General features: G+C 44.5%; 2 protein-coding genes, 1 long non-coding RNA gene and 1 pseudogene across 3 annotated transcripts; 2 read left to right on the top strand and 2 right to left on the bottom strand.

Moving 5' to 3' along the window:
* The first annotated feature begins 1,335 nt into the window (after positions 1–1,335).
* LOC127326329 (uncharacterized) lies at positions 1,336–1,921 on the top strand. Its single transcript, XR_007867775.2, has 3 exons — positions 1,336–1,553; positions 1,647–1,748; positions 1,880–1,921. It is a non-coding gene; the product is annotated as an uncharacterized lncRNA (long non-coding RNA).
* Positions 1,922–5,016: 3,095 nt separating this feature from the next.
* LOC127328018 (U2 spliceosomal RNA) lies at positions 5,017–5,111 on the bottom strand (annotated as a pseudogene).
* A 1,481-nt stretch (positions 5,112–6,592) lies between these two features.
* On the top strand, positions 6,593–8,377 carry LOC127321815 (anthocyanidin 5,3-O-glucosyltransferase-like). The gene has a single exon (XM_051350800.2). The coding sequence runs from the start codon at positions 6,708–6,710 to the stop codon at positions 8,142–8,144; it is 1,437 nt and encodes a 478-aa protein (XP_051206760.1). The 5' UTR covers positions 6,593–6,707; the 3' UTR covers positions 8,145–8,377.
* A 6,566-nt stretch (positions 8,378–14,943) lies between these two features.
* Positions 14,944–25,315, bottom strand: LOC127326322 (respiratory burst oxidase homolog protein A). The gene is made up of 14 exons (XM_051353197.2): positions 24,502–25,315; positions 24,240–24,399; positions 24,109–24,157; positions 23,291–23,404; positions 21,086–21,508; positions 17,956–18,339; positions 17,786–17,881; positions 17,596–17,711; positions 17,107–17,274; positions 16,866–17,025; positions 16,393–16,590; positions 16,182–16,310; positions 15,931–16,009; positions 14,944–15,694 (listed from the first exon to the last, which is right to left on the bottom strand). Exons 1-14 carry the CDS (start codon positions 25,220–25,222, stop codon positions 15,585–15,587), a joined length of 2,907 nt encoding a protein of 968 aa, XP_051209157.1. The 5' UTR covers positions 25,223–25,315; the 3' UTR covers positions 14,944–15,584.
* Positions 25,316–26,701: the final 1,386 nt, after the last annotated feature.

Below are 26,701 nucleotides of genomic sequence, written 5' to 3' on the forward strand. Positions count from 1 at the left end.
AATTCTAAAAAGGATATCTTTGGTACGTTGTCACTTTAATTTTCTCCAAAAGGTATTCACTCAATCCCATAACAATGGATATTAGATGCGCTGTCTAGAATAAAAAAAATATATAACCATGTATTGAATATGTGCATCATTTTCTCCTATTTATATGCATATACTACTGCGTATAGCACAAGGTTCTTGTGGAAATCCATTTTGTAGTTAAGCTTACTGGTTGTCTAAAAGCTAGAAAATTCTAACAATTTTAAAGCATATATATAGCGGCACACGTCCTTAAATTATGTTCCTCGGTCTGTGTGTATATCATTTGTATGTGCTTATTCACAGCTCGTGTTGTAGATAGATTGGTTCAGAGATTTATGCAAGATTATAAACTGCCATACTGCTTAGCGAAACATGGTATGAACTAATAATTTTATTATATAATGGATCATCTTCGTCTTTGTAAGCATAGATTCGACTGTGAAAAAGAAGTCACAATTGTTGTTTCGTGTTAACCTTATATGAAAGGACTTTCTTGATTGGAAACACCGTTTAGGAGCATTACGTCGCTCAGGCTCTCTCTCTGTCTATCTATCTCTGTTCTGATATCTTTTCTTCATGCAGCTTGTTGGACTCGGTGGTTATGTGCAATGGATGAACTTTTTGTGCAATCTACATTTATGGTAAGAAGTGCCCGCAGGATGGATTTACCACTTGTGGAGGCTTCCTTTTTAGATGGATTTACCATTAGTGGAGGCTTCCTTTTTAGATGGATTTACCACTTGTTGAATGCTGTTTATTTCTGTAGGTTAATAGGAGCTATATGAAAAGTAGATCTTACATTTTTTCGTTGTAAAATTAAATTTATGATGATGAATCAGTTGTGCTTACAGGTATTCAATTGCGTATGATTTCCCTATTGCACCGAGCTAAGGCGGATCACGCCAGCGTTGCGTCGGTGAGTCTTTTGCTGCTGCTCCTGTTCCTACTCAAAGTTTTGTGTTTTTCTTGATGGATGTTGGTGGTGGAGTGCAGGGAAGAAAACATCGGCGTTCGGCGTGCTGTCTCCAGTATCGGTTTTGCCCATCAAGAGTAGGTTTGTTCTGCTGATCAAGAGCGTGGTGAGCAAGGCATTAAGGATGCCAGCAAATTGTCTCTGAGTAAATTATTGGTGAAGTTTGTGGTAGTCGGCCATGTCCTGGCAGCACCTGGGGACAAAGTATCGGCATCGGTGGTCTCGCCGGCTCCACATTGTCCTAGGTATGCTTGATTCAACCTGAACTTTTATTTTTATTATTTCAGCAACCGTCTGAAAATCTTCGGCTGTTGTGGTGAGTTTCCAGTCAATTGGCTTCTCGGTTTCATTAGCTGATTTTGTCATGTTTCGCATTCCATCAAGGACGCATCGTATCTTGCATATGTTTGATGTTTAACCATACAATCTTACTGTTGTAAGGGCCGCTCTGTCCGTGGTCACCGGGAGAGTCATCTCCCTGGTTGTGCTCTTGCCTCAAATCGACCAGCGGATGTTAGACACAGTTTCCTGTGTTGGATCTGACAAGGAGGTGCCAACTCTCTCACCGTGTCTTTCTAACTCTAATAGATGCATCTCAATTTATAGTCCAGAAATTGATTTGTTTTTCTTGTGTGATGAGTAGGTTTGGATTGGCTCTCCTATCTTCTACATCTCCATTTATTTTCGGAAATTGATATGGGTTATCCTTATGTAATGAAACAATTTAGATTAAACATAAACTAAGGTAACTCTATTTTCACTACATCCTACCATTTGACCAAATGTATGCTTGCTCAAAATGTTCTCATTCAGATGCATGTCCGCTTCCCTTTCTCATTTTTTGTCTTATACTGTTTTGGTCTTTTGGTTGAGCAGAGATAGATACAGACCAAAGTTAAGTTGTTTGCTTGAGTAAATTAGGTGGATCCCTTTATATGTTATGTATCAACAATGTTTCCTTTTGGCAAGGTTAATAATAATTATGTGCCCCGACAAAACTGATTCATCCTCAGTTGTCTGTGCTTCAAGTCTTCTTTGAAAAATGCAAAATTCTTGTGACTGGTGGTGGATTGTGTGTTTAGGTTATATTGTGTAAAATGTAAAAATTGCAAAATCTAACGTGTGTTTAGGTTAGACTATGCTAATTCAATCATATTGGTATTCTCTGGTGTTTCGCTATGGCGGCTTGCGCCCCTTCATATTGTTGGGGCCAATGCGAATTGCATATGGTCATACTGCAATTAGTGTTGCAATCTACTTTTATTTTTGGCTTTTCACACTTCCTCACAATTTTGTGACCATCGGAGCATTGCATATGGTGGCACTGCAATCAATTATGCAGTCCACTTTATTCATGCCATTACTGTAGGTGCGTTATCAAACCGATGGAGTTGTGTTTAGACACCTTTGTTCTCTTTACGATGAGCCTATGGTACATAGATCCTGTGAACTTGGATCTTGATTGCCTTTGTTTTTGATGTTGCTAACATCAAATTCATCAGTGTGAAGTAGGCATGTAAATTTCCCCTTATGCTATATCTTTATCTGCATACATATTTCTGCATTGGTAACTTTGCTTTAGCTGAAAAAAGGCTAGCAAAGTATATTACATTCCGTTGAGAAGAAGAGAGCATATTGTTACTGTTTTACTTGTATGACTAAGCCTGGGCAACAGAGAACAACACGGACCCCTGCAACAGTTCTATTGTTTGCCATCGAACTTTATACTCTACAGTTTACACAATTTATTTCTCCTTCATCTGACCATTTATAGTAGATAAGGTTCCTACTGATGCATTACATATTTGCTAATGCAGACTTGCTACCCTTGGAATGCTGCAGAAACAGGCACACAAGGATTGCTACTGTGTTCTCTATACAATCAATACTGATTGCTGATTTCTTTCTTGATGAGATGAGCAACTCACTTGGTTCATCAAAACTGATTTTGAGGTTTCCAGGTTGTATGTACCAAAGAAGACAAGAAGCCGTTCTAGACACTATCCTGACCCTTGGTTCTCTGCAGTGTCAACAATTTTGCAAGAAAGTATGTGTTTCTAGGGTCCTGAAAGATTATTGCTTCCCTTCTACTCATGGAAATTGTTGGTTGCTCTTTGTCCCTTTCTTGCGAAACTCATACCAGCTTATTTTTTAGATATCAAAGTTGTTGGTAGTACATAATTAATGTCACCCTTCTGCTGCTAAATGCTTTTTGTATTTTTAGGAAGCATAAGTGATGTTCTTATGATTTCCTATTTTATATCCTGGCAATGACATCGGAAGTTGGTTCATAATGGTGTTATTCGTCAATTTATAGACCCTTCTATATTTTCAATAAAGGTTGTATAGAGATTCATGGCTAGCTGCATAAGCATAATTCAGTAAGAATTTATCTATTTTCCCTGGAACACTATTGTCCAGCATATACATGTATTTTCTGATTCTAACAAAGATGCATGCTGATCTCTGAAAAGTACAGTATGTATCTTTAATCTTAGAACTGTTGCTGTGTAGCTTGAGTAGTAGGTTGATTTAGGTTTGTACTTCTTTGTAACTGAAACTAATTTACATCTGCATCTTATTAAGTTTGGCCAACTGCCATTTCTTTGATTATATTGTAACCCCTGATTTGCCACCCTCCTTTGTAAAAATGGACTTTACCAACGTGTGAATATCCACAGATATGTCTACGAAAATTGGAGTATGTGGTTCAGATTTAGTAAGTTCCTTTAATGAAACCTCTTGCCTCACTAAAAGGTCTGATGTGCTACATGAATAATGTGAAATGAAGTCATATATCCGCTGGAATAAAATAGGTGTACCTGTTTTTTGTTTGTTTTTTTAGTACCATTTCACTTCAGTTAGCTGAAAGACAATACGATGAGCAAACTTTCTACCATTTGATTTTGTACTTTATCGTGTCAATGAGGTGACCGAGCCAACACACTCAGGTTCTTTGTACTTTGTTATTTACTCAGTTTTTTAATGTAGTCAAGTTCTCACATGTCATAAAGGCTGAAGGAAACACCGTCATTTGAAAAGCTTTGAAACCATGCTACAAGTATTAAAGGCTTTCTTAGATTGATGGTTTAAGTTAACTTTATTTAGTTATTTAGGACCAACTGCGATATTCAGAATGTATCCTGAAATGTTATACTTCCATTGATTTGTGGTGCTTTTGTGCCTGCTATACTATCCTACGGAGTACTATTTATCTTTTATTGCATCTATTATACCTCTAGATCGATTATAGTTCTAACAGTGGCTGCTCTCGAGTTATGTGGAAATTTTGCTGAGTTTCACTTGTTTTCCTACTATTTACATTTTTTGGCAAGTTTGTTCCAAAGTGGTTTTGCTCAGTTATGTTGTTGTTGGATTTATATATTTCCTTTGGTTGTTTGTATTGAGCACTTCTATTTTCAATATTTTTTTGTGCAGCGAGCAGGATTTAGAAAAAAGATTGAACATCTTTGGCCTACATCTTCTTCTATTTCCTCATTGACCCTGTGGCTCGGAGTTGTTGTCTTGAGCCGATTGAGAATGAGGATGAGCTATTGCTAAACTTAGAATCAAGATCATCTCCCTAAATATCGTTGTGCACTCCTTAAGTACCAGTAGGGTTGCTTATAGGCCACTTGACTCGGCTATTTTATATCTTATATGACACACCATGTGTTATCACCCCTGTTTAAGAAGTTTTCTTTGTTGTTTCTACAAAAGGCCAAGGTCCACACTTATTTTTTAATAGTGTTATTATACAAAATATAAACACATGCGAGAGCCACGGGTGCATGCACACCTCTAAATCTCAGTTCAAACTTGGGTCTTGACGCTGTGATCATCCATTTGGTAACAACTAATTTTCTTTACCTTTTGGATATAATCGGCTAATTAAGCTAAATTAACGGGGTCGTGCGCCAAGGCGCACATCTAAATCTAGTTTTGTAGTATGCTGATGAGGCCATACTCTTCATCCGAGTGATGTTGAGTGCGCAAAAAATCTCAAGCTTTTAGTGGAGTATATTGTTTCTTTACACTAATTGTGGACCAATGGCCCACATATCAGAGATACTACACGTGATCTTAGCCAAAAGGCCGAGAAAGGTATTAATCTATGTTTTGATTAAAAATCAGTTTTGAGAAGAGTACGTGTGCTATATGTTTGAATCTATGTTTAGTGGAGTATATATGTTTGAATCTATGTTTTGATATCAAAACAGGAGGAGTATGCTGAAATGTTTTGCTAAAACTTGGCCTGTAAAAATATTTGGAACCACCGAACTCAGTTTGATTTTATATCGAATAAAAGTTTGATTTTATATCAGGTCTCGACTCAAGAATTGAGACGGATGGAGGCGATTGTATATTCGTGTAGCTTTTTTTGCAGGGAAATATGAGAGCTTTATTCAACTAAGTACATCTCCAACGGTGCGACGCATTTCAGACACCTAAAATGTCCGCGGTCGTCCGTTTGCGTCGTCTGGTGGACGCGTAAATGGTCGCGCGTCAATTTGCGTATGGGGCTGGCTCCAGCGGGCGACGCATTTTCGGCGCATGCCAGATTTCAAAAAAGAGATTGTAGCCTAAATTTTGCACGAAATTATAGCCGAAATTTGAGGTCTGCAATATGTACGACGCTGGGCGCATGGCGATGGCGATCAGGCGTCTCGCGCGCGGATTTCTGCGCGCCTCTTCATGAACCATGCCCTGGTGTCGTCGTCGACGCCGCTCAAGTCTCGAGCTCACCGACGAGGCCAGAGGAGCCACGCCGGCGATTCCCTCTCTCTTGACGAGCATGTAGCCCTCCGCTAAGTTCGTATGGAGGGTTATTTGCGCGACGCCGGCTTTGATCTGCATCTGCCAGGCCTACTGGTTGGCGGCCGCGGCAGTCTTGTTCTTCTGGTTCTTGCGCCGGCCGCGACGCTTCGCGGCCTCGATGATTTTCTCCTCCTTGGAGAGCACCTTCTTTGCCGCCGCTGGTGGCAGCCCGCTTTGCTTCTGCCGGAGCTGCACCCTCCATCGTGGCTATGGTCGTGGCTACGGGGGAGTGTGGAGCGGCGGCGGGTGCGAGGGTTTGCTCCGCATCCATGGCGGTGGCTGCGGCGGCGAGAACGTCCATCGCTTCTGGACTGCTTGCGCCGGTCTAGTTTGATATTTCGCACGGGGAATGGCCACTGCCGGGAATAATATCGGCCTCCCTGCTACTGACGCGCGGGTCCTACGTCTTTTTCGGGGACACTCGGCGCGACCGCGGAGACGCAAACCTGGCGCATATTTGGGCCAGGTTTCCATCTCCGCGGATGGCCAGTCACTTCGCGTCACCTCGCTGGAGCAGGACCCAGACGCATTTTCGATCACAGCGTACGCATTGTCTCGTCGCGCCGCTGGAGATGCCCTAACACCACACCTGAGTTATGAGACTGAATCCTGAGGCGAGAATGCACAGCCGTATTCGTTGCATTTGTATTCGATTGCAGATTGTATCTTTAGCACCATTGATAGCAACCGAATACAAACAACGATACCCATATCTCGATCGAAAATACGCAATCTACAAGATTTAAAAGAAGATGCGGAGATAGCCCTAGCCTCGCCAGACCTGAACGAAATTAATACTGTTAGAATCCCAACGCAAATATATTACTCCGCATCTGGTTACGTGGTTCCTGCGTATATTCGCAGCGTGCTCGAAGACCGGCCGGCCATGGGAGACACCGTGGTTCTGAACCCAGGGCTGGGCGTGGGGCACCTGGTGCCCATGGTGGAGCTGGCCAAGCTCTTCCTGCGCCGCGGCTTGGCCGTCACCGTTGTCGTCAACGGGCCTCCGGCCGGCAAGGAGACAGACACCTCGGCCGCGGTCGCGCGCGCCGCGGCGGCCAACCCGTCCGTCCACTTCCACGTGCTGGCGACGCCGCCGGACGTCGACGCCGACGGCACGGCGCCGGAAGCCGCCGAGGCGCCCAACCCTTTCGTCCTGCTGCGCCGCATGAACGCCCCGTTTCGCGACTACCTCCGATCGGTGCTCCCCTCCGTGCGTGCCCTCGTCCTCGACATGTTCTGCTTCTGCGTGGACGCCGTCGACGTCGCCGCCGAGCTCGGCCTTCCGGCCTACGTATTCTACACCAGCAGCGCAAGCAGCCTCGCCGTCAACCTGCACCTCCCGCACATGCAGTCCCAGATCGGCGCCACCAGCTTCGGCGAGATCGGCGACGCGCCGCTCTGCTTCCCGGGGAACCGCCCCTTCAAGCCCACCGAGCTCCCCAAGCTCGCCCTCGACCGGAACAACGAGGTGTACAGAAGCTTCCTCCACGCGTTCGAACGGATACCGGAGTCGTCCCGTGGCATCCTCGTCAACACGTTCGAGTGGCTGGAGACCAGGGCACTGCGCGCGCTCCGGGATGGCTCGTGCGTCCCCGGCCGCGCCACGCCGCCCGTGTACTGCGTCGGGCCGATGGTTTCGTCCGGCTCCGGAGCCGGTGAAGGGGAGAAAAGGCAGCACGAGTGCCTGGCCTGGCTGGACGCCCAGCCGGAGAGCAGCGTCGTGTTTCTCTGCTTCGGGAGCATGGGCACCTTCCCGAAGCGTCAGCTGCAGGAGATCGCCGTCGGGCTGGAGAAATCGGGACAGAGGTTCCTGTGGGTGGTGCAGACCCCGCGCGGTGACTCGGGCCGTCCTGACATGCTCGCTGGAGCGCCCGCCGAGCCGGACCTCGCCGCGCTGCTGCCGGAGGGGTTCCTCGAGAGGACCGGCGGCAGAGGGTTCGTTGCCAGGTCGTGGGCGCCGCAGGCGGACGTGCTGCGCCACCGCGCGACGGGCGCCTTCGTGACGCACTGCGGGTGGAACTCGATGCTGGAGGCGATCGTGTCCGGGCTGCCGATGGTCTGCTGGCCGCTGTACGCGGAGCAGAGGCAGAACAAGGTGTTCGTCGTGGAGGAGATGGGCGCCGGCGTGGAGATGGCTGGGTACGACGGGGACGTGGTGGCCGCGGCGGAGGTGGAGGCTAAGGTGAGGTGGGTGATGGAGGCCGAGGGCGGGCGGGCGCTCCGGGAGCGGGCCATGGCGGCAAAGGAGAAGGCGCGGCAGGCGCTGAGCGATGGCGGAGCGTCGCAGGCCGCTTTCGCTGAGTTTCTCAAGGATTTTTAGTGTTTTTTTTTTTTAAACTTTTCCACCGTATATTAGGTCAGCAAGCCCGCCTCATTAAAACCCTGCCAGTCCCTTTCGGTACCCTGGTTAGGAAAAGAGTGCGTCTGAAAATTTGCCGCCTTTAAACCTCCACAATAGTTACATCGTTTATTACAAAGGGTAAAAGAAAAGAGGGGGATCACCCTCCCAAATGAAGTTCTCCTTTGTTTGATACACATATTTCGCCAGTTGATGCGCCACTACATTAGCCTCCCTTAAACAGTGTTGGAAAGCAACCCCATTCATTGTACTAGCATTCATGAAACTCTCAGCTAAGATTGCTGCATGCGGAGTCTAAACTTCAATTTTCCTGTTACAAGCTTGGATGAGCTCTAGTGAGTCTGATTCGATTAGAACTGAGGAAACGCCTAATCCCTGCAGGAACTGAAGACCCCTTAGTAGAGCTAGCGCCTCCGCTGCTGCTGCATCTAGAACATGATCAATCAGGCTGGCCATCCCCGCCTCAACTTCACCACGATCATTACGCAGAACAGCTCCCACAGCACCGCTACCATCCACATAAAATGCCGCATCAATGTTGAGTTTCAATTTTCCCGCTGGAGGTTTTGACCACACAATCTTCTTAGGTCGAACTGCACTTTTTTGCCCCGCTTCAAAGTTTGCTGTTAAAGCATGGATAGCAAAGGCAGTTCTATTTGGTGGCGCCACAGAACCATCATGTACCACCTCCCTGCGCTGCCACCATATATACCAACACGCCACAGCAATAGACTCATGCAAACTTATCGAATTTAAAACTGGTGATGTACCTTGTTTGCTTCGTAGAATATTCTCCAGAATTACTGAACCTGATCGGTCCATAGAAGCAGCTTGATCGATATACTCCCGCAGTCCCAGTTCCTTCCAAACTTTCCTGGCTCGGACACACGAGAACAGCAAATGACGGATGTCTTCCGCCCCTTGTTCACAGATCGGACACTGAGAGTTGACCTTGACATGTCTAGACGCTAACACAGCCATCCCTGGAACAGCACCGTGTAATGCCTTCCACATAAAGATTTTAATCTTGCTTGGAACTTTTAATTTCCACACAATCTCCCACACCGGATTAATATTCGAATTACCTTGGCCGTCCCTTCTTCTCGTCTTTGTGCCAAACTGATGCTCCCACTCCGCATAGTAGGCCGAACGAACTGAGAACTTGTTTGTTTTTGTTAAATGCCAAGCCACAAAATCCTCCGATAAGTGATCACTAAGAGGAATTCTAAGAATACTTTCCACGTCAACTGGTAAGAAATTCTCCCGCAGTAAATTTAAGTCCCATGAATTTGTAATCGGATCAATAAGGTCTTGAACTGTTTTCAGCAGAATATGCCTCCGCTGTGTAAATACCTTCCTTGTAGGGCTATTTGGAAGCCAATGGTCTTTCCAGATATTCACTTGGCTCCCCGATCCAATTCTCCAAATGTGGCCACGTTTGAAAGTTTGTAAGCCCGCAATAATGCTCTGCCATGTGAAGGAAGAATTACTCTTTGGACCTGCCATTAACAGATTGCTGTGTGGATAGTACTTTGCCCTAAGAACCTGGGCACATAAGCTCTCTGGGTTCGAAATTAACCTCCAACATTGCTTTGCAAGCATTGCTAAGTTAAAAGAGTGGAGATCCCGGAATCCCATACCTCCAATATTCTTTGGGATACACATCCTCCACCACGTAAACCAATGCATCTTCTTCTTCTCCTCCGTATCACCCCACCAAAAACTTGACATGGCATCGTTAATCTCTTTACAAAGCTGCTTTGGTAATTTGAAAACGCCCATAGCAAAAACCGGGATAGATTGTATGATCGCTTTTAATAATACTTCTTTCCCACCAAGAGATAAGAATTTTTCCTTCCAACCTTTTAACCTCTCAATTATTCTTTCAAGGAGATAGATAAAACTGTCCGTCCGGTCAAGACCAACCATAGCCGGCAGCCCCAAATATTTATCCGAGATCACCTCCGTCATAATATTCATTGCTTCACAGATTTCAGCTTTGTCCTCCACCTTCACGCATGGGCTGAAGAACACACTACACTTTGCCTCGCTGACCATCTGACCCGAGCTTGCGCAATATTCCTGTAAAACTCTTCTCAATGAGGTTGCATTAGTTACATTCGCTTTCATAAGTATAAGGGAGTCATCAGCAAAGAGTAAATGGGAAACTGATGGTGCATTTCTGCACACCCGAACACCTTCAATACCACGAACCTCCTCTTCATGAGCTAGAGCACTAGACAGGCCTTCTGCACAAATCAGAAACAAATAGGGCGAGATAGGATCCCCCTGTCGGAGACCCCTCGTCGGAATAAAACCCTCAGTCTCTTGATCATTATATCTAACTTTGTACTTTACTAAATTACACACGCCATCAACAACTCCACAAAAACATCTCGAAAACCAAGTCTCTTCAACATCTGATCTAGAAATCTCCACTCCACCCTATCATACGCTTTATGCATATCCAACTTAACCGCACAGAAACCTTCCTTCCCCTTCTTTTTATTTTTAATGGTATGCATGCTCTCATAAGCTAACAAAATATTATCTGTAAATAACCTTCCAGGAACAAAAGCACTTTGTACTTGAGAGATCACCTCGTCTAAAATGACTTTCAATCTAGATGCAATCATTTTAGATATAACCTTATATAAAACATTGCAAAGGCTTATAGGCCTATATTGGGAAATTGTCTCAGGAGTTTGTACCTTTGGGATTAGGACTATTACCGTATCATTCCATCCCCTTGGAATCTCCTTCTTCCCAATCGCATCAAGTACCTCCTTGGATAGAACATCACCAAGAATACCCCAACACTTCTTAAAAAAGAGCGCATGTAACCCATCTGTTCCCGGAGCTTTCATATCTCCAATCGAAAAAAGAGCACGTTTCACATCCTCCTGCGTAAAGGGTTTACACAACTCATCATTCATCGCTGCTGTCACCCGTGGGGTCACCTTATCAATCAGATTTGGGTCCGGCTCTGGCACCTCCGTAGTAAACAGCCCAGCAAAGAAACCCGTAACCAATGGATTTAGTTCAGTTTCTCCCTCTTTCCAGCTACCATCATCCGCCTTCAGCCGCTTAATTCGATTCCTCTGGCGGCAAGCACTTGCAAAATTATGGAAGTACCCTGTATTTTTGTCGCCATGTTGTAGCCAATTAACACGACTACGCTGAGCCCAATGGATCTCTTCCTATTCTAGCAATTTTTCAATTTCAGCTGTGAGCTCCTTCTCTCTGGCAATATTCGCATCAGATAACTCCTTCCTAAGCACATTTTCCAAATCCCTCTTTACAGATTTGATCTTTCGAACAGGACCTTTTAGCACAGCCCTATCCCACTGGTGCAATGAATCATGGAAATCGGCCTCCCAGGCTCATTGTTGTGAACTATGAAATTAGAAGCTTCCCAGGCTCCTTCCACCACACCCAGAAAATCGGCCTCTTTCAACCATCTTGCCTCAAATCGCAGGAAAGAACGCCCATGCGGCTGGTGAATAGGCTCATTACCAAAAGATAGTAGAATCGGTCTGTGATCCGACCTACCATAATCCAGGTTCTGAATCAACGCATCTGGAAATTTATTTCTCCACGCATCACTTGCTAGGCCACGATCAAGACGCTCTCGGATCCCACCTCTGTGCCAAGTAAATTTGTCCCCCGAGTAGCCAAGATCAGACAGGCCACACTCCGAGATGACATCGCGAAACGCCTCCATAAACTGAACTGGTCTAGCATTGCCCCCCTCTTTCTCAAAAGGATACAGGATCTCATTCATGTCTCCCATAAGCAGCCAGGGCATTGTGTTTACTGCCTTCAGTTCTCTAACTCGATCCCAGGATAAATGTTTGTCAGACCATCGCGGCTCCCCATAGAAGCCCGTAAACCGCCAGATATTTTCCTGACCACATCCGATAAAGACATCTATATAGTTATTTGTCTTATATCGTAGTGACAGCACCACCTCCTTCTTCCAAAGTAACAACAGACCCCCTTTTCTACCATCACTCTTCACAACTTCCTTGTAATCCATCATCAACCTTTTCCTCAAACACTCAGCCGGAAATTTATCAAGATGTGTCTCCATTAAAAAGATCACATCTGGGTCATGACGCTTGTGTATATCTACCAGCGCCGTGACCGCCGTAGCCTTTTGAAGGCCACGGCCGTTATAGCTTAATAGTTTCATTGCTCCCGGTCGGACTCCATGTCGAAGTCCGCCGATCCTGTTTTTTGTTGTTCAGAACTGTCACCTCCACCATTCCTCTTAGGTCTCTTCTTCTCCTGAACTGTCGAGGGAGAAGTCGACAGAATATTTTGCTTATCTTGAATACAGTGAGACAGATCACCAACCACCGTTTCTTTTCCACTCTTCACATTAATAAGATCAGTCTTTGTTGCTCCTTCAATTGCCAACATCTTTGCATCAGACTCTAACTCTAACTGGAGACGTCTCTTAGCTTTCGGGTCCTTTGCAAAATTGTGGCACTGTTCAAGGCCCCGATTCAGATCATCAACCTCATCATCGTAATCATTTTGATACATCTCTTCATCATACTGATCACCAAGGTCATCACGTGTACCACCAGCGCGCCCACCTCGACCAGAAGCACCATGGCGTCCACGACCCCTTCCACGCCCTCCTGCAGGTTGATTTCCTTGCTTCGTACTCCAACTCGCCCTTAGATTTCTGAAAACAAGGGCAGACGGTGGATGAATCCCGTCGCCATGCTCCTTATACGTGTGTCCCAGCATACCACAAACAGAACACCATGTCGGCAACTTCTCATATTTTACTAAGAAGATTTCTCTCCGACCAGCACGTGATAAGGATACATGGTTCTTCAGAGGGTTTCGCACATCCACGGTAACCCGAACGCGAACAAAATTTCCAACGAAATCATCCGATGGGGCCTCTAAGGAGATGAACTTGCCAACTTTTGATGACAGAGCTTTGATCGTACCTTGATAGCCGACAGGAAGGTCATGAATCTGAATCCACATGTCCAAATTGTTGAGATCGATCGTTGATGGCCTAGTGAACCCGTCATACTCAGCAAAAACCACTGCGTTTCCTCTGAAGTGCCAAGGGCCTCCCGTAGTCACCTTCTCCCAATCTCCAAGGCAAGCAAATTTCATGATGAAGAGGTTATCTTCAAGCGTTTTGATCTTCACAGGGCGAGCAAGATCCCATGCTGATCGCATGTTCTTAAAGAACCAGAACTTGCTAAATTCCCTATCCGTGTTAACCCTAACAATCAGCAACCAACGATTTTCGTCCAGATCAGGGGCAACTTCTTCTTCGAACACCACATCATCGAGGTCCTCCTCGCGGATTCCCAAGTCTCGCATCATCCCCTCCAGATCTCCAGGACCCGCCGTTCGAGACGAAGAGCTTCCATCCGCGCTTGCCATGAGGAGGCGAAGCCGTGAACAGATGCTAGCAGAGACCTCCCACGCACACCCGAACGAAGATCGGCCGGGAAGGATCGGGGAGGGAAGAAGTTCTCGACGCCGGTGGCACGAGGACACAAAACCCTAACGAGAGGGGAGTTTTACGTAGGATTTTTAGTGTTTTCTAGATCTGCGTTATAGTTTCCTGAAAACCGTGGATGGAAACTTTGAGATTTCTGTGCATGGACTCGACGAGCCGTCGTAGCCTGGGCCAGTCGGCTCGACCGCCACAGCCAATCCTGATATTTGTTTGATTTCTATAATTAATTTTTATAGGCATTTTTTTCTAAACATTTCTTTGCACTAGATTTTATAGGATGTTTTTCTTGTCATTACAGTCCTAAGTTTTTCCTGGTGTGAATCAAATAGGCCATCATATCCCTTCCACTTGTCTTATACTAATCACAATAGAAAGTATCGTACACTAATATCATGCGTATGGTATTAGTTTGGGTATATGGTATTAGTTTGGGTGTGCCTATTTCTCAGTCGATTGCGTTCTTAATCAGATGATGTTATTAAATCTCAGTTGCAATTCATGTTGCAACTGATAATTAGCACGAATCACAGAGCAAATCTAACAATGTAGAACTTGACTGAGCACGAGCTTAGTTCTTAGCTGAGAACTAGCAAATTTGTATTAGTTTATGATAGCACCTATGTAATTCATACTATCGTAAGGCAATATCATAATTTAATCTTTTGTAGAATCACAATGTAAATTTTTGTACATGATGTATTTGTTATTAACTTTTCTAGTTCTATGTGACATGATACCGTATCTACTTATGATATCACGCTCACATCTCTCTTCATTACTTATTGTGCACATCTAATTTTTGCCGATATGAGATGCATGATAGTACTACTTATAATACTTCTACTATAACTAGTCTTAGCAAAATCACTGTGGAAACTAGGTTTGGCAAGCTGCGGCCCACCAGGGCTAGAGTGCTCGAGTCCCCCCACGAATCATGGTAGTACTATACAAATTGGTGCTATTGTTTGTCAACCCAGTCCTTGATTCTTACTATTAAATCAGAGATGCAATTTTGCATTTTCTCGGAACATGGAAACTTTCTTTTTATCCATAGTGCATCTGATAGCCGCCCAAGCAATACATCGTTGTTTGGGAAGTAGACTGAGCCACTTGACACTTTGGCCGGTGGGCCGCAACATGCATGCATTTCAAGTGGGGAAGTGATTGAGATGTCTGCCTGTATGCAATAATGCAACGCTCTTAGTCCTCATGGGTTTGTCACAAAAATTGGTTTCTGTTTCCACACATCAATATGTAGTATGTACAAACATGAGTGCGAATTAATAAGAGCAAAGAGCCTCGCTACAATAAGAGTTACAGCATCTGTATGTGTAAAAACATCATCACCTAATAAAAGAATGCTTGCTATTCTCTCGTGGCACAGTACCAACCTACACTAATTACAAAAAGAAATGCAAACTGTACTCCTGTCTGTTTTCAATCTGTGTATAATTACAATGTTAGAACAAACTTTGTTGTGGCCTGACAACTCAGCTGCGTGCAAATATACAGTTATCTAGCTTTGTTCCCATGGTGGCCTTTCCCTGTGTCACTCAGCACATACAGTCGAAACCACAATCCGTATTCAGGAGATCAACATCACCGTGTGAGATGGTACAGAGGGGATGATGCCCTCACAGGTGCAACCGAAATATTACTTCTGAATCCTTGATTGATGTGATGTGTATGTAATACCAGCTGAACCCCAGTTTATCTTTCTTGGTGCTCTTATTGTATCTGAGTATCTCAAGCAAGACGTGTGTCCACTGGTAACTGGCTGTAGATGCACCATGAAAGCAAGCACTGCTGCTTCTCTCCCAAATCCAGTGCGCAACAAGAAAAAATGACATACATACAGCACAATCTCGTGTTATTTTTCCTACTATGCAAGTTGCCTGATTTCAGAAATGCTCCTTGTGGAATTCAAATTTTGTTGCGCCTTTGGCATTGTATTCGTGACAAAGTTTGCTTAGTTCCTGCGCTAGAACTGGAGCTCCACAATAGAATACACCTGTATGCAGCAATAGAGTTACCATTACCAGATTAACCCAAATTAGTTAGCCAGCCATAACTGTGCTATTAGTTTCCCTATCAAATGCTGAAAGTTGAGAGGCTTGTGTACATTTTTAGATGCATTATATTCATGCTGTTTTATGAGGAAATTCATCTCTGATGGATATTATTTCACAGCTAAAAGCATGAGAAGACAAAGCTTTACTAGTATCGGTAGTGTGAACAGTAACTTGCCTATCTTAGCATAAGGATGTTTGGATGCTACTTTAGATAGTACCCTCTTAAAATTTGGTCTTGCAAAATGTGTCCGGACCTGCAAAATCAGTAGATCAGTAAATCATGATAGCATGAAATCAGCTTGACAAACGTGAGAACATGTTTTTTTTCCACATCTCACCCTAATAACATAGCAAAATTCAAACACAAACAATGCAAATATCAAGACTGGCAAGAGACTGATTGGTGTGCTATAACTCATAACTTACTCGAGTTCCAGAAACTATATCAACTCCATTCTTGGCATGGTTGAGAGCTTGCAGCATTGTGATGAGTGCTGACCGAGCATCCCCTTCCTCATAAACACTTGTGAGATAGTTGTGCATCTCAATTATATTCTAGTAAATGAAGAACGACAGCTGTAAGAACTAAATACTGAACAAACACAATGTCACTTGAAAAAGTTTAGATGATAGTTACCCTTTGATCTAGGTCAGCAATCTCATTCATGACTCCTTTAAACCAATCAAAAGAGCCTTGTTCGCGTGTCACCCAATAAAAGTAGGCATTTGTTGTCTTTAAAGCCCTCTTTGGTTTTGAAGTAATCCTCATAAGGGTGTCAAGATCAACATGAGCATTATTGCGTCCGATTGGTGGGTAAAGATCAGTTGAAGCTTCCTGCAGACATAGGTTGATGAATTAGCAATTAGTTGGTCTAGTTTATCATTGTATTAGTAAATATATCACAAAATAACCCACATAGAAAATAATAACCAAATCTTATTATAGTTCTTATTGTAGTTTGGGGAAAGGAAGAAGCCAATTGCAATTTGCGAATATGATAAAGATTTCAGTCTAATCAGAGTTTTATTAAAAATATATTTGCAATCGAGGGCTTTAAGAATCAATTATACTAGTCCTTATTGTAGGAGTGTAAAAAAAGAATCACTTACTTCCTCTTCCTCCATTTTGATGATGTTGTTGATCAGATCTTTCAATATGCTGATGAAAGGAGTTGCACCAATTCCTAATCCAACAAGTAGTAAAACATCATACTTGCTATAGTCTTGCGCAGGAGAACCGTAGGGTCCATCAATCAAAAGTTTCGGTAAACTGCGATTTCAGAAAAAAAAATTGTCAAATCCCCAATTGCACAAACATATTACTGCTTTTGAATAGGAATAACAAACATACGCTTTTTTGGTTGTCTCGTCTGCTCTAAGGAGGCCACTTTTGCCACTCATTGGTGGCTCACAAGCTGCTGAGAATACGCGCTTGAGCTCTCGTGTCCAGTCACCAAGTTGTCGAACATGGATACTCAGATAATCGTCCCCGGGTGCTGAAGTTATCGAGAAGGGGTGCCTGAAAAGGGTAAAGAGGTATTTAACATTGAATGAAGTATAGTGGGTACCTATTCTACAAACAAATTTTACGTTAAGCATACTCCCTCCGTCCCAAAATATTAGGTGCTATTAAATTTTGCTGGTCAACTTATAACTTTGACTATGATTTATATTTATAATATAATTTGATAGTATGTATTAGTGGTCAAAGTTATGCATCAGAGACCGTGTGAAAAGACTCAAAGAGTGTGCCTTATATTTTGGGATAGAGGGGGTACTAGATAGTCTGAAGGTAGATTTTTTTCAACTGTAATATATTTACTAGCCTAGAGGCATGTACCATTCAAATGGTGAAACAGCTGGACATTGAACAAACATATACTGTCCACTCTTGTAACGGAATGTTGGAGGCTTTGACATTTGCAATGTTAAAACATTACCAGGATATATGGCCACCTGAAATGTAAGTGTGTTAGCGCACCAAACATGGAAATGTAACTCAAGTTTCAATATTATCATGGGGGGCTGACCTTCAACAGCCGGACAGAGTAACTGCCAGACCTGAAGAATCTCAAAGTCCTCTCCCCTACATACAAACCAACAGGAACGGCAAGATACATCCATGTCTGCAAAAGAGATTAGATAGTTACAAAATTATTCTGGTAAAGGGAGTCAAGGAGAAGAAAAGATAAAAACTAACCGTTCTTTTGTACCAATCCAGGATAAGGTATACACGCTCTCCATGAATAACAAGTGATATGTATACAATGATGAACAGATGATGAGAGTACCAGAACGCATTGAAGCCAGTTAACTTGTCAAATGGCTTTGGAAGCTTCACTAGGCTACGGCGGAACCACCTGGTTGCTAGAGTAAAAGCGATGAGCATGCAGACAAACATAATAACTCCAGTTACGCCCTCCACTCCTTTGACTAATGTCAAATATGTTGGCTTAGTAGGCCCAAAGTACTGGCTCAGCGGAGCATACTTTACATCTGACGAAGTTACAAGCCTTGGAAAATCACATGCAAGATGGTTTCCTACATGAAGGATAACACCAACCACAATTGCCACCGCAATAGTCTGCAATTACAACACAAGAAAAATGTTCACATTAGCCTAGCATAGGAATTTATGATAACAGACACATAAGGAACCACAAATGATCACATTGTGCGCCTGGATTCTTTCTGTTTATAAACTATTTTCATTTCTGCATTAAAATGTGCTGGACCTCACATGAGCTGTCTTTACATTGACACTGCCCAACTATTACTATCAGCTGATGGCTGTCATCAACTCATCATGGCCCATCTGACTTCTGCAATGGTGCCAACAAGAGTTTAGCTTCTCTTGTGCCTCTTAATTTATTTGAGTGCAGAGCTTATATACACGTGACCCCAAGGTTGTTTCTTTAACAGTCACGTAGAAGCATGCCTTCAGGATCTTAGCTTGTGCAAGTCAAACCTGCTGACGCAAAAAAAATTACCTTTCCATAGGTTTTTTTTTTTACTCCCTCTGGCCCAAATTAATTGGCGCAGCTTAACAGACGCCAATAAAAAAATTGACCTGATTAAACTAAAAACAACTAGGCATGCTTGTTGTTTCAGATTCATAACCAATCTTCTAAACTGCACTGCTACGGGCCAAATATTTGTACTAGTAAAATTAGAGAAAGCTTTCAGATAGAAAGTATGCAGGAGGAACCTATTAACTCAGCTCTATTATGATGTACCTAATTCCCCTTCCTATGGTTGGCTACCATGTGACAAGTCAGGCCCACGTGTAGGAACCATCAACCATGGGAGGAACCATGGATTTAACACAATTTTCATGCATCACATGCATTCAGGTCAACCACCCTAGACTGCAGAAACTAGGTAGAGATATTGGAAACGACAAAGATATCTTTTCCAACACAAAATACGTTAATTTATCCTGAGCCTGTTCGAAACAAAGGAATTCTGCAGGAAATTTATAGGATTAGGACATCGAAAATAGCCAGGAGAACATGGGTCTAGGTGGACCTGATTTTCAAAGAAAACTCAAAAATAGTACTCCCTCCGGTTCAAAATAATTGCCGCAAAATGGATGTATCTACACATGTTTTAGTGTGTAGATACATCCACTTTTAGGCAATTATTTTGAACCAGGAGGAGTATTTCAAAGTTCCAGAAAACTTGGAAATATATCACGCATGTATATATTAGGCGAACGCTAGGGATCAGCCAGCTGTAAAAACGTCTCTCATCAGCCACCTTCCGGGCCGTCCGATTTAGTTAAGTGAGCGAATTCCGTGCATCCGATGCGGTACAAAAACGGTGCGCGTGTAACAACTTTTTTATAGTATGTAACATCAGTCTCCAACATTTTTTATTTTCTCGTGAAAAAATGGTACTACCTCTGTCCATAAATAGATGCCAAAAGTTTGTCTAAATTTGAATGTATCTAGCCACAATTTAGTGTATAGATACATCCGAATTTAGACAAATCTTTGGCATCTATTTATGGACGGAGGGAGTACTTTTTTTGCCAATGGTACAAAAGTTTCCCGAAAGTAACATTTTTATCTGTGTATCTAATATTTTCAAAAATGTGACATTGTTGTACAATATTTCGGTGCAATGCATCCAACAAATATGTCGAAATTATCCAACATTACAGTGACACGCATGTAACATTGGTGCAAATTTCTGTGTATCATATACACAAAAATCATTGTACCACTTTGCTCATACTTACACAACAAAAATGATGCACGTATGTCACAAATCGTAACAATTGTGTGTAACATCGACGAAAATCACCAGAAGTTTTCCTTGGTCAAATAGCAGCAACCCGCCATAGCCGAGTCGAGCTCGGTGGCAGGCAGGCACACAGGAGCGGAGGCCAGGCATGGCCGAGAACCTCCGGTAGCAGCATTTCATGTGGAGGAGGAGCTGCAGCCTAGCAGCGCGCGGGAGAGTGACATAGGAGGGAGCGGTGGCCGAGTGCACGGAGGAGGTGGATAGCGGCCAGCTGCAATAGAGCGGTGGTCAAGCTAGCTAGCTATTTTGTGCATGCACTATGAAACATAACAGCAGCTACCTAAAGAGAGCGGGCACTGGCAGTTTCTTTTTACATGCAATGCTAGCTACAGAAGCCAGAGAGAGGGAGAGCGTGCTAGCTATGCTTTCTACGGAAATCGACCAGTCGGTGTGCAGGAAGGGCACCCGTAGACACGTTTGGGCCGGTGGTTTGCTGAAAGGTGGGCCTAACAGTGGCAACGCGCGACGTGATGACGTGATGGACGAACCAGCTGATGCATCAGCCGGTTGATAATAAGAGCTTTCCTATATATTACCTTGATACTTACTTGTGCAAACTTTTAAGAAAAAATATGATCATATGTGGCCTACACAAAAAAGAGAAAATGGAACTCTGTATTTTTTTGCACAGTAAAAATCCGGTCCTTGTACTATTACTTGGACTGTTTATCTTTTTCCGACATGTTATATACTTTTGTATTCTAGTTTCAAACTTGACATGCAGATACCTGCATACATTCTCTATACGCATGATTTATAATGTACTTGAACTAAAACCACAACAAGAATTATGAAACAGAGGGAGTATTTATTTCTTTCTTTTTTAGTATTTTTTCGATTTTACTATTCATAGAGGAAACACATGCATTCATGCCCATCAAATCCTCAATGATTAGGACATGGGTTAATTCCACAAGATTCAACATGTGATCAAACAATAATTCTGCAGGAAATTTGCAGGAAATTTATAGGACGGTAGGGCATTGCATAAATCTAAAGCCAATGATAGTCTAAGGACCAACCTTATGAAAGTTGATGTTATCATCAAATGGTAATGCCCGTGCAGCTCTTGTATTCCGCAGCCAAGTGATGGTGTTGCGGCATACAGGTAGAAGGATGAGTGCCATGTTCAGCTTAAGGGTCTCAGCAGCCCCCTTTGCAATCGTTACACAGTATCCCATCACAGTGAAGACATACCGGTTGCGGTATTGGATAAATTTCCAAATGAACAATCCAGCCATTATCGCAATCCACAGTGCAAGTACCCAGAGGCGTTTCCAATTGTCTTCCAGATAGTAGCTTAACTTGCTGCTCATTTTCCGGATAGGGCTCCTTTTCCTTAGGCCAGCAAGGTTCTGACTCAGTGCCTGGCTTGTGTAGCTCAAGGCCTGGCTATAGTTCACATATGTATCCTTCTGCAATAGCAAGGTCTCCAACTGCCAGAGCTGCAATGTAAATCAAAGCAGAGTTTTTTAACGTGCCACAACCATCATAGTATTATGGGATAATTAAGTACTGTGGATTTAACACTGACAGGTTATTGTGCTATCTCAATGAACAGCTATGACTCATCAACAAGAGAAATATCCTTAGTGATACACTGATACTTCTCAGAAAATACAGGGCAGGTTAACAGTGCACATCAGTCTAAGAACCGAAGTCAAATAGCCCACCAAACTGCAGAAGGCCCCACAAGGTTTTAACTGCATCTGCTGACACACATGGCTCCCATATGAGTGCACTATACCTGCTAAAATCTTTTGGAACATGCATGCAATAACTCCATCCTAAAAAAGAGGGGCGTCGAATTGACTATCCACCTGTACAAGTGCTACACTTGGACAGTCTGCCAAGAAAATAAAGGCAGCCTAGCGAAGACAAATACACACATATGAAATTCAAAATAGAGCTTTTTTGCGAAATAAATTCAAAATAGAGCTAATGCAATGCATTTTCTGAATAGCACAGAAGTGGGGCTGCTGCAGTATTTGAAGTGGATACAATTACTTTCTCTACTAAATAAAACAAATAACAGTTCACACCTAATAAAAGATCAACAGTAATTGTACCCATGATGATACCAGAACAACAATCCTATTAAAAATGAGATTTGACACAAGGCTTGTATGATTAGGGCAATGTGGCTGTCGCTGTCTCAAAAATGCAACATCAGGTAGAATGGTGGATATAATTTGACTATGCAATGCTCCATCCAAACAGAATTTCAGAAGTAAATCAGGAAGTGCAGGCCCTGCAATAGCCTCTAGTTTTGATAGGATAAAAAAAATCAATGTTGTAACATTTCAGGGTGGATGGCAAAAATCAACTATATATTTCTTACTAGGATTAAGCAATATACAGTTAGATCCGCAAATGGGAAAATCGCATTTGAAGGAAGTAAATTATGAGAAGATTTGCACTGAGGTCTGAACTACATATGATCTTTTGCTATGCAGGTGCTGACCAGCTCTGAAGTCTGAACATAAGTGGTCATACAGGGAAGCATAATCAGGATTCTAAGTTTATAATCCATTTTGAGAGTTGCGACTAGAATGTCGGTTCCAGCAGCTGGGACATGGTGCTCTTGGTAGTTTTGACAGTCATAGCTGGATATTTTGGTTGTGCCAGTTTTCAGTATAAACATGTTACTCACCATAACATTTTTTGCTAAATTATGTCGATATTGCTTAAAACGGAAACCCTTTAGTGAACTAACATATATGAATATATATATAGTTATTAATGACGTTTCTTTACTGAAGTCAGATGTTGATTTCTGAAGATCTACCTGCTCTGAGCCCCTGGTTCCTTCTATTACAAATAATTGCAGTTTTATACATGTTGCAATGGAGCTAAAGCTCCAGAAATTACATCGAGCAAACTGCAAACCACTGGGAGAAACGTGACCGGGACTTGTATCCCAGACTGACCATCAAGTAAGATGGTCACTGGCACAACCTTTGGGTATGTTAAACAGAAACGTGGAAGAGAACAAGGATAGACTTATCTAAGATATTTGCTGGAGATAGGTGGCAGCATTTGACTCGCAGGAATGGTTGCTTTCCGGGAGAAAAAAAAAAACTGGGCTTCGTTTTTCAGTAGAAATAGTGTTGCTATCTTCTTCTTTTTTGACGATTATAGTGTTGCCATCTTGACAGCGAACAATTTCAAGGAAACCAGAGGATAGTGATGGCCTGGTAGTAAGCCAGAAGGAATCTATAGTTTACCTCAATGTAGCCAAGGCCTTCCGGGTCAAGTTCCTCCATGATCAAGGCCGCGTATTCTTCTGCTTGGTCCTTAAGCTTTGACAGTTTATTAGCAGACGCACTTAGCATGATGATCTGGAACAGAGCAATTGGCACCTTTAATCATCAGAAACCATCCTTTTCAATCACAACTTGCAAAAGTACGATAAACAAACAACCTGGCTCGGCCCTTTACACAATGGCAACAACGAAAATGATAAACCAAACCTCTAATCCAGAAGTCCCCCTTCTGAACAGATTATAATAATTAATCAACCTGACGTAAATGCCCCTACCAACAACTACGTTCTGGTCTCCATGGACTTCCATCTCCATCCATATAGTAAATTTACGCAACACCCCTTCCATGTTCTAGAACAAGCCGCTATTCAATATCTAGGAAAATTTGGTGTGTGTGGGAGACCGGCCAGAGACGATGCTTTCACCGCCAGCTTTTCGCTGCAGGGACCTCGATTAGTCGGCAGTATATCCCAAGCCACCGGTTTCCAAAATTCTTTCTTATGCGAGAATCCGGGAAGACAAACTTGTAGACAACCAGCAAACAAGGACATGGATACAGAGCCGGGGAAATGGACAGCTCAAATGCTCCAAATAATTGAACCGAAAAACTATACTGTAGAAATATCAAGCACGACCAACCAGGTTTAAAGGAAAAGCATATGAAGAACAGGCCAAAATACTGTCAAACAAAAAATTGCAGTACTACTGTAGAAATACCAAGCACGACCAACCGAGTTAAACGGAAGAACATGTGAAGCACAGCAGTAGTAGTACAGTACCTCTTTCACCTCCGCCTCGGTGATATGGCCGTCCGCGTCCTTATCCACCCTGATAAAATGGAGGAGGCACATTAGCGAAGTGAAACAACGCAAATCAGTTTGGCGGGCTGAAGAGAGCGTGAGTGACGAACATGTCGAAGAAGATCTGTAGGCGCGAGTCAAAGCTGTTGTCGGTGATCTGCTGCCAGATCTCGCGCAGCTCGTCCTTGTTGATTTGGTCGACCTGCATCTGGCGGCGGCGGCTGAGCGTGTCGAAGAGCTCCATGGCGAACTCCTTGGACTCCGTCATCCCTGCGCGCGCGCGGAACCAAATGCGGGTAGCAGTAAGCGAAGCGGTTCGGGAAGGATTTGCTGGGAGGAGGAGCAAGGAGATTCGAGCAAAGGGAAGCTCACCTATGCATTGCGGGAAGTCGGCGCGGGAGAGGTACCCCCCGTGCGCGAGGCGGTCGAAGTTGCGCTGGACCTCGATCCAGGCCTGATTGCTGGCCTTGGCGTTGCCGCTGATGAAGCGCAGGCCGCGGATCGCGCGCTGGGCGCCGGACTTGGTGCGGTCGAGCTGCGCGCGCTGGCGGCGCTCGGCGCGGGCGGCGAGCGCGGCGTCGATGCCGGAGGAGGGACCGGCCGCGGAGGCGGAGGCCGAGGAGGGGTCGGCGACGAGATTCGCGCGGCTGCCGGTGCGCGTGAAGCGCTTGGTGAGGTCCTGCGAGAACTGCTTGGCGCGGGACATGGCCCCGGCCTTGAGCTCCTGCGAGAACTGCAGCAGCCGGTGCGAGGAGGTGCGCATGATCGCCGGCGAGCGCGAGCGCGGCGGGCCCGGGTCGGCCCACCGGGGCGCCGCCACCGCCAGGGACGGCGACGCGCTCGAGGAGGCGGAGCCCGCACCGGCGGCCGCCGCGGCGGCGGCTGCGGCGGCGGCGGGCTCGACGCTGCGGAGGACAATGGTGTCGTCCTCCTGCAGGTCGAGCGTGACCTCGACGAGCTCCTCGCCGTCGTCGGAGCTGCGGTCGGAGCCGCGCGGGGAGGAGCCGGTGCTGAGGGAGCGCGGCGTGGTGGCGCCCGAGCCCCATCGCGGGCGGCCCGGGGTGGCGCCGCCGCCGACGCCCGGCGGCCGCATCGTTGGTTCCACACGGCACGCTTGCGGTCGCGGGGCTGCTTCCGCCCGACACAGCTGCGACCCACCGAACTGGTTTGACGAATTAGGGGTAGGAAGGAGAGAGAGAGGGAGCGAGAGATATAGCTCACGCAACAGTCCAAAGGACGGCGACCTAATAAAACGCGCTGGCTAGCTGCTGCTTAGCTTAAGCTCGGGCAATGCGTCAGTGTGTGGAGAACGGCGCACCCTCGTGTCATGGACAGCCCGGAGAAAAGAGGAGGCAGAAAAGACTTTTACCGAAAGGTATATCCAGGACAAGCCGTCGGGGAAGATACAGTCTATAGAAATATTAGCCGACGAGGTGTTTTGGCACCCGAGAAACATGCTTCTGGTTTTTTAAATGCCTTTTAAACGTAGTTGGAAATGTTAAAATTTTGAACAAAAAAATTGATGTGTAAATCTTGACATCGTATGTGCTTAGCAAGTTGTTTCGCGAAAAACCGTCGTTTTGTATGTTGTGTGCAAAAAATACAAAATTTGGTGCTTAAAATTTTTTTTCACGAGACATTTCTTTGTCTATTTTACAAAGGACGCAGAAAATATCCGCGAAACATGGTGTGCACACATATAATGTTGACATATACGCACTAAATTTTTGTTTAGATTTTTTTGACATTTTGAAAGAAAAATCTAGCACATCCATAAACAAAGATAAAACTCTAAAACAATCATTATTTTCCATGAAAAATTGACACATATCAAAACTCGTAAACACGCGTCGAGTGCGGACTGTACTCCTCCTCACCTAATGGCGAGATGGAAATTCAGCCCCGCCAATTGCTTCCACCCATACACTTGCCAGAGTCTGGCCAAACTTTGACTCCACCAGCTCCCTTCGGTGAGCTCCGCTCGCATTTCTCCTAGGACCACATCCTCTTCCTAGCGATTCCTCCATGGTCATGGACCTTGATACGTCTCCAACGTATCGATAATTTCTTATGTTCCATGCCACATTATTGATGATACCTACATGTTTTATGTATACTTTATGTCATATTTATGCATTTTCCGGCACTAACCTACTAACGAGATGCCGAAGAGCGATTCTTTGTTTCTGTTTGTTTTTGGTTTCAGAAATCCTAGTAAGGAAATATTCTCGGAATTGGACGAAATCAACGCCCAGGGGCCTATTTTTCCACGAAGCTTCCAGAAGACCGGAGGACCAACGAAGTGGGGCCACGAGGTGGCCACACCACAGGGCGACGCGGCCCAAGCCCTGGCCGCGCCGACCTAGTGTGTGGGCCCCTCGTGTAGCCCCCGACTCTGCCCTTCCGCCTATTTAAAGCCTTCGTCGCGAAACCCCCAGTACCGGGGAGCCACGATACAGAAAACCTTCCAGAGACGCCGCCGCCGCCAATCCCATCTCGGGGGATTCAGGAGATCGCCTCCGGCACCCTGCCGGAGAGGGGAATCATCTCCCGGAGGACTCTTCACCGCCAT

The sequence above is a fragment of the Lolium perenne genome, chromosome 1, assembly GCF_019359855.2.
Source record: "Lolium perenne isolate Kyuss_39 chromosome 1, Kyuss_2.0, whole genome shotgun sequence".
NCBI lineage: Eukaryota > Viridiplantae > Streptophyta > Magnoliopsida > Poales > Poaceae > Lolium > Lolium perenne.

Coding starts and splice junctions, on each gene's coding strand:
- LOC127321815 (XM_051350800.2), top strand. CDS start 6,708: ATGGGAGACACCGTGGTTCTGAACCCAGGGCTGGGCGTGGGGCACCTG.
- LOC127326322 (XM_051353197.2), bottom strand. CDS start 25,222: ATGCGGCCGCCGGGCGTCGGCGGCGGCGCCACCCCGGGCCGCCCGCGA. Junction 17,712..17,785: donor ACTCTGTCCGGCTGTTGAAG/GTCAGCCCCCCA, acceptor CTTACATTTCAG/GTGGCCATATATCCTGGTAA. Junction 17,275..17,595: donor GCTGTTTCACCATTTGAATG/GTACATGCCTCT, acceptor TACCCTTTTCAG/GCACCCCTTCTCGATAACTT.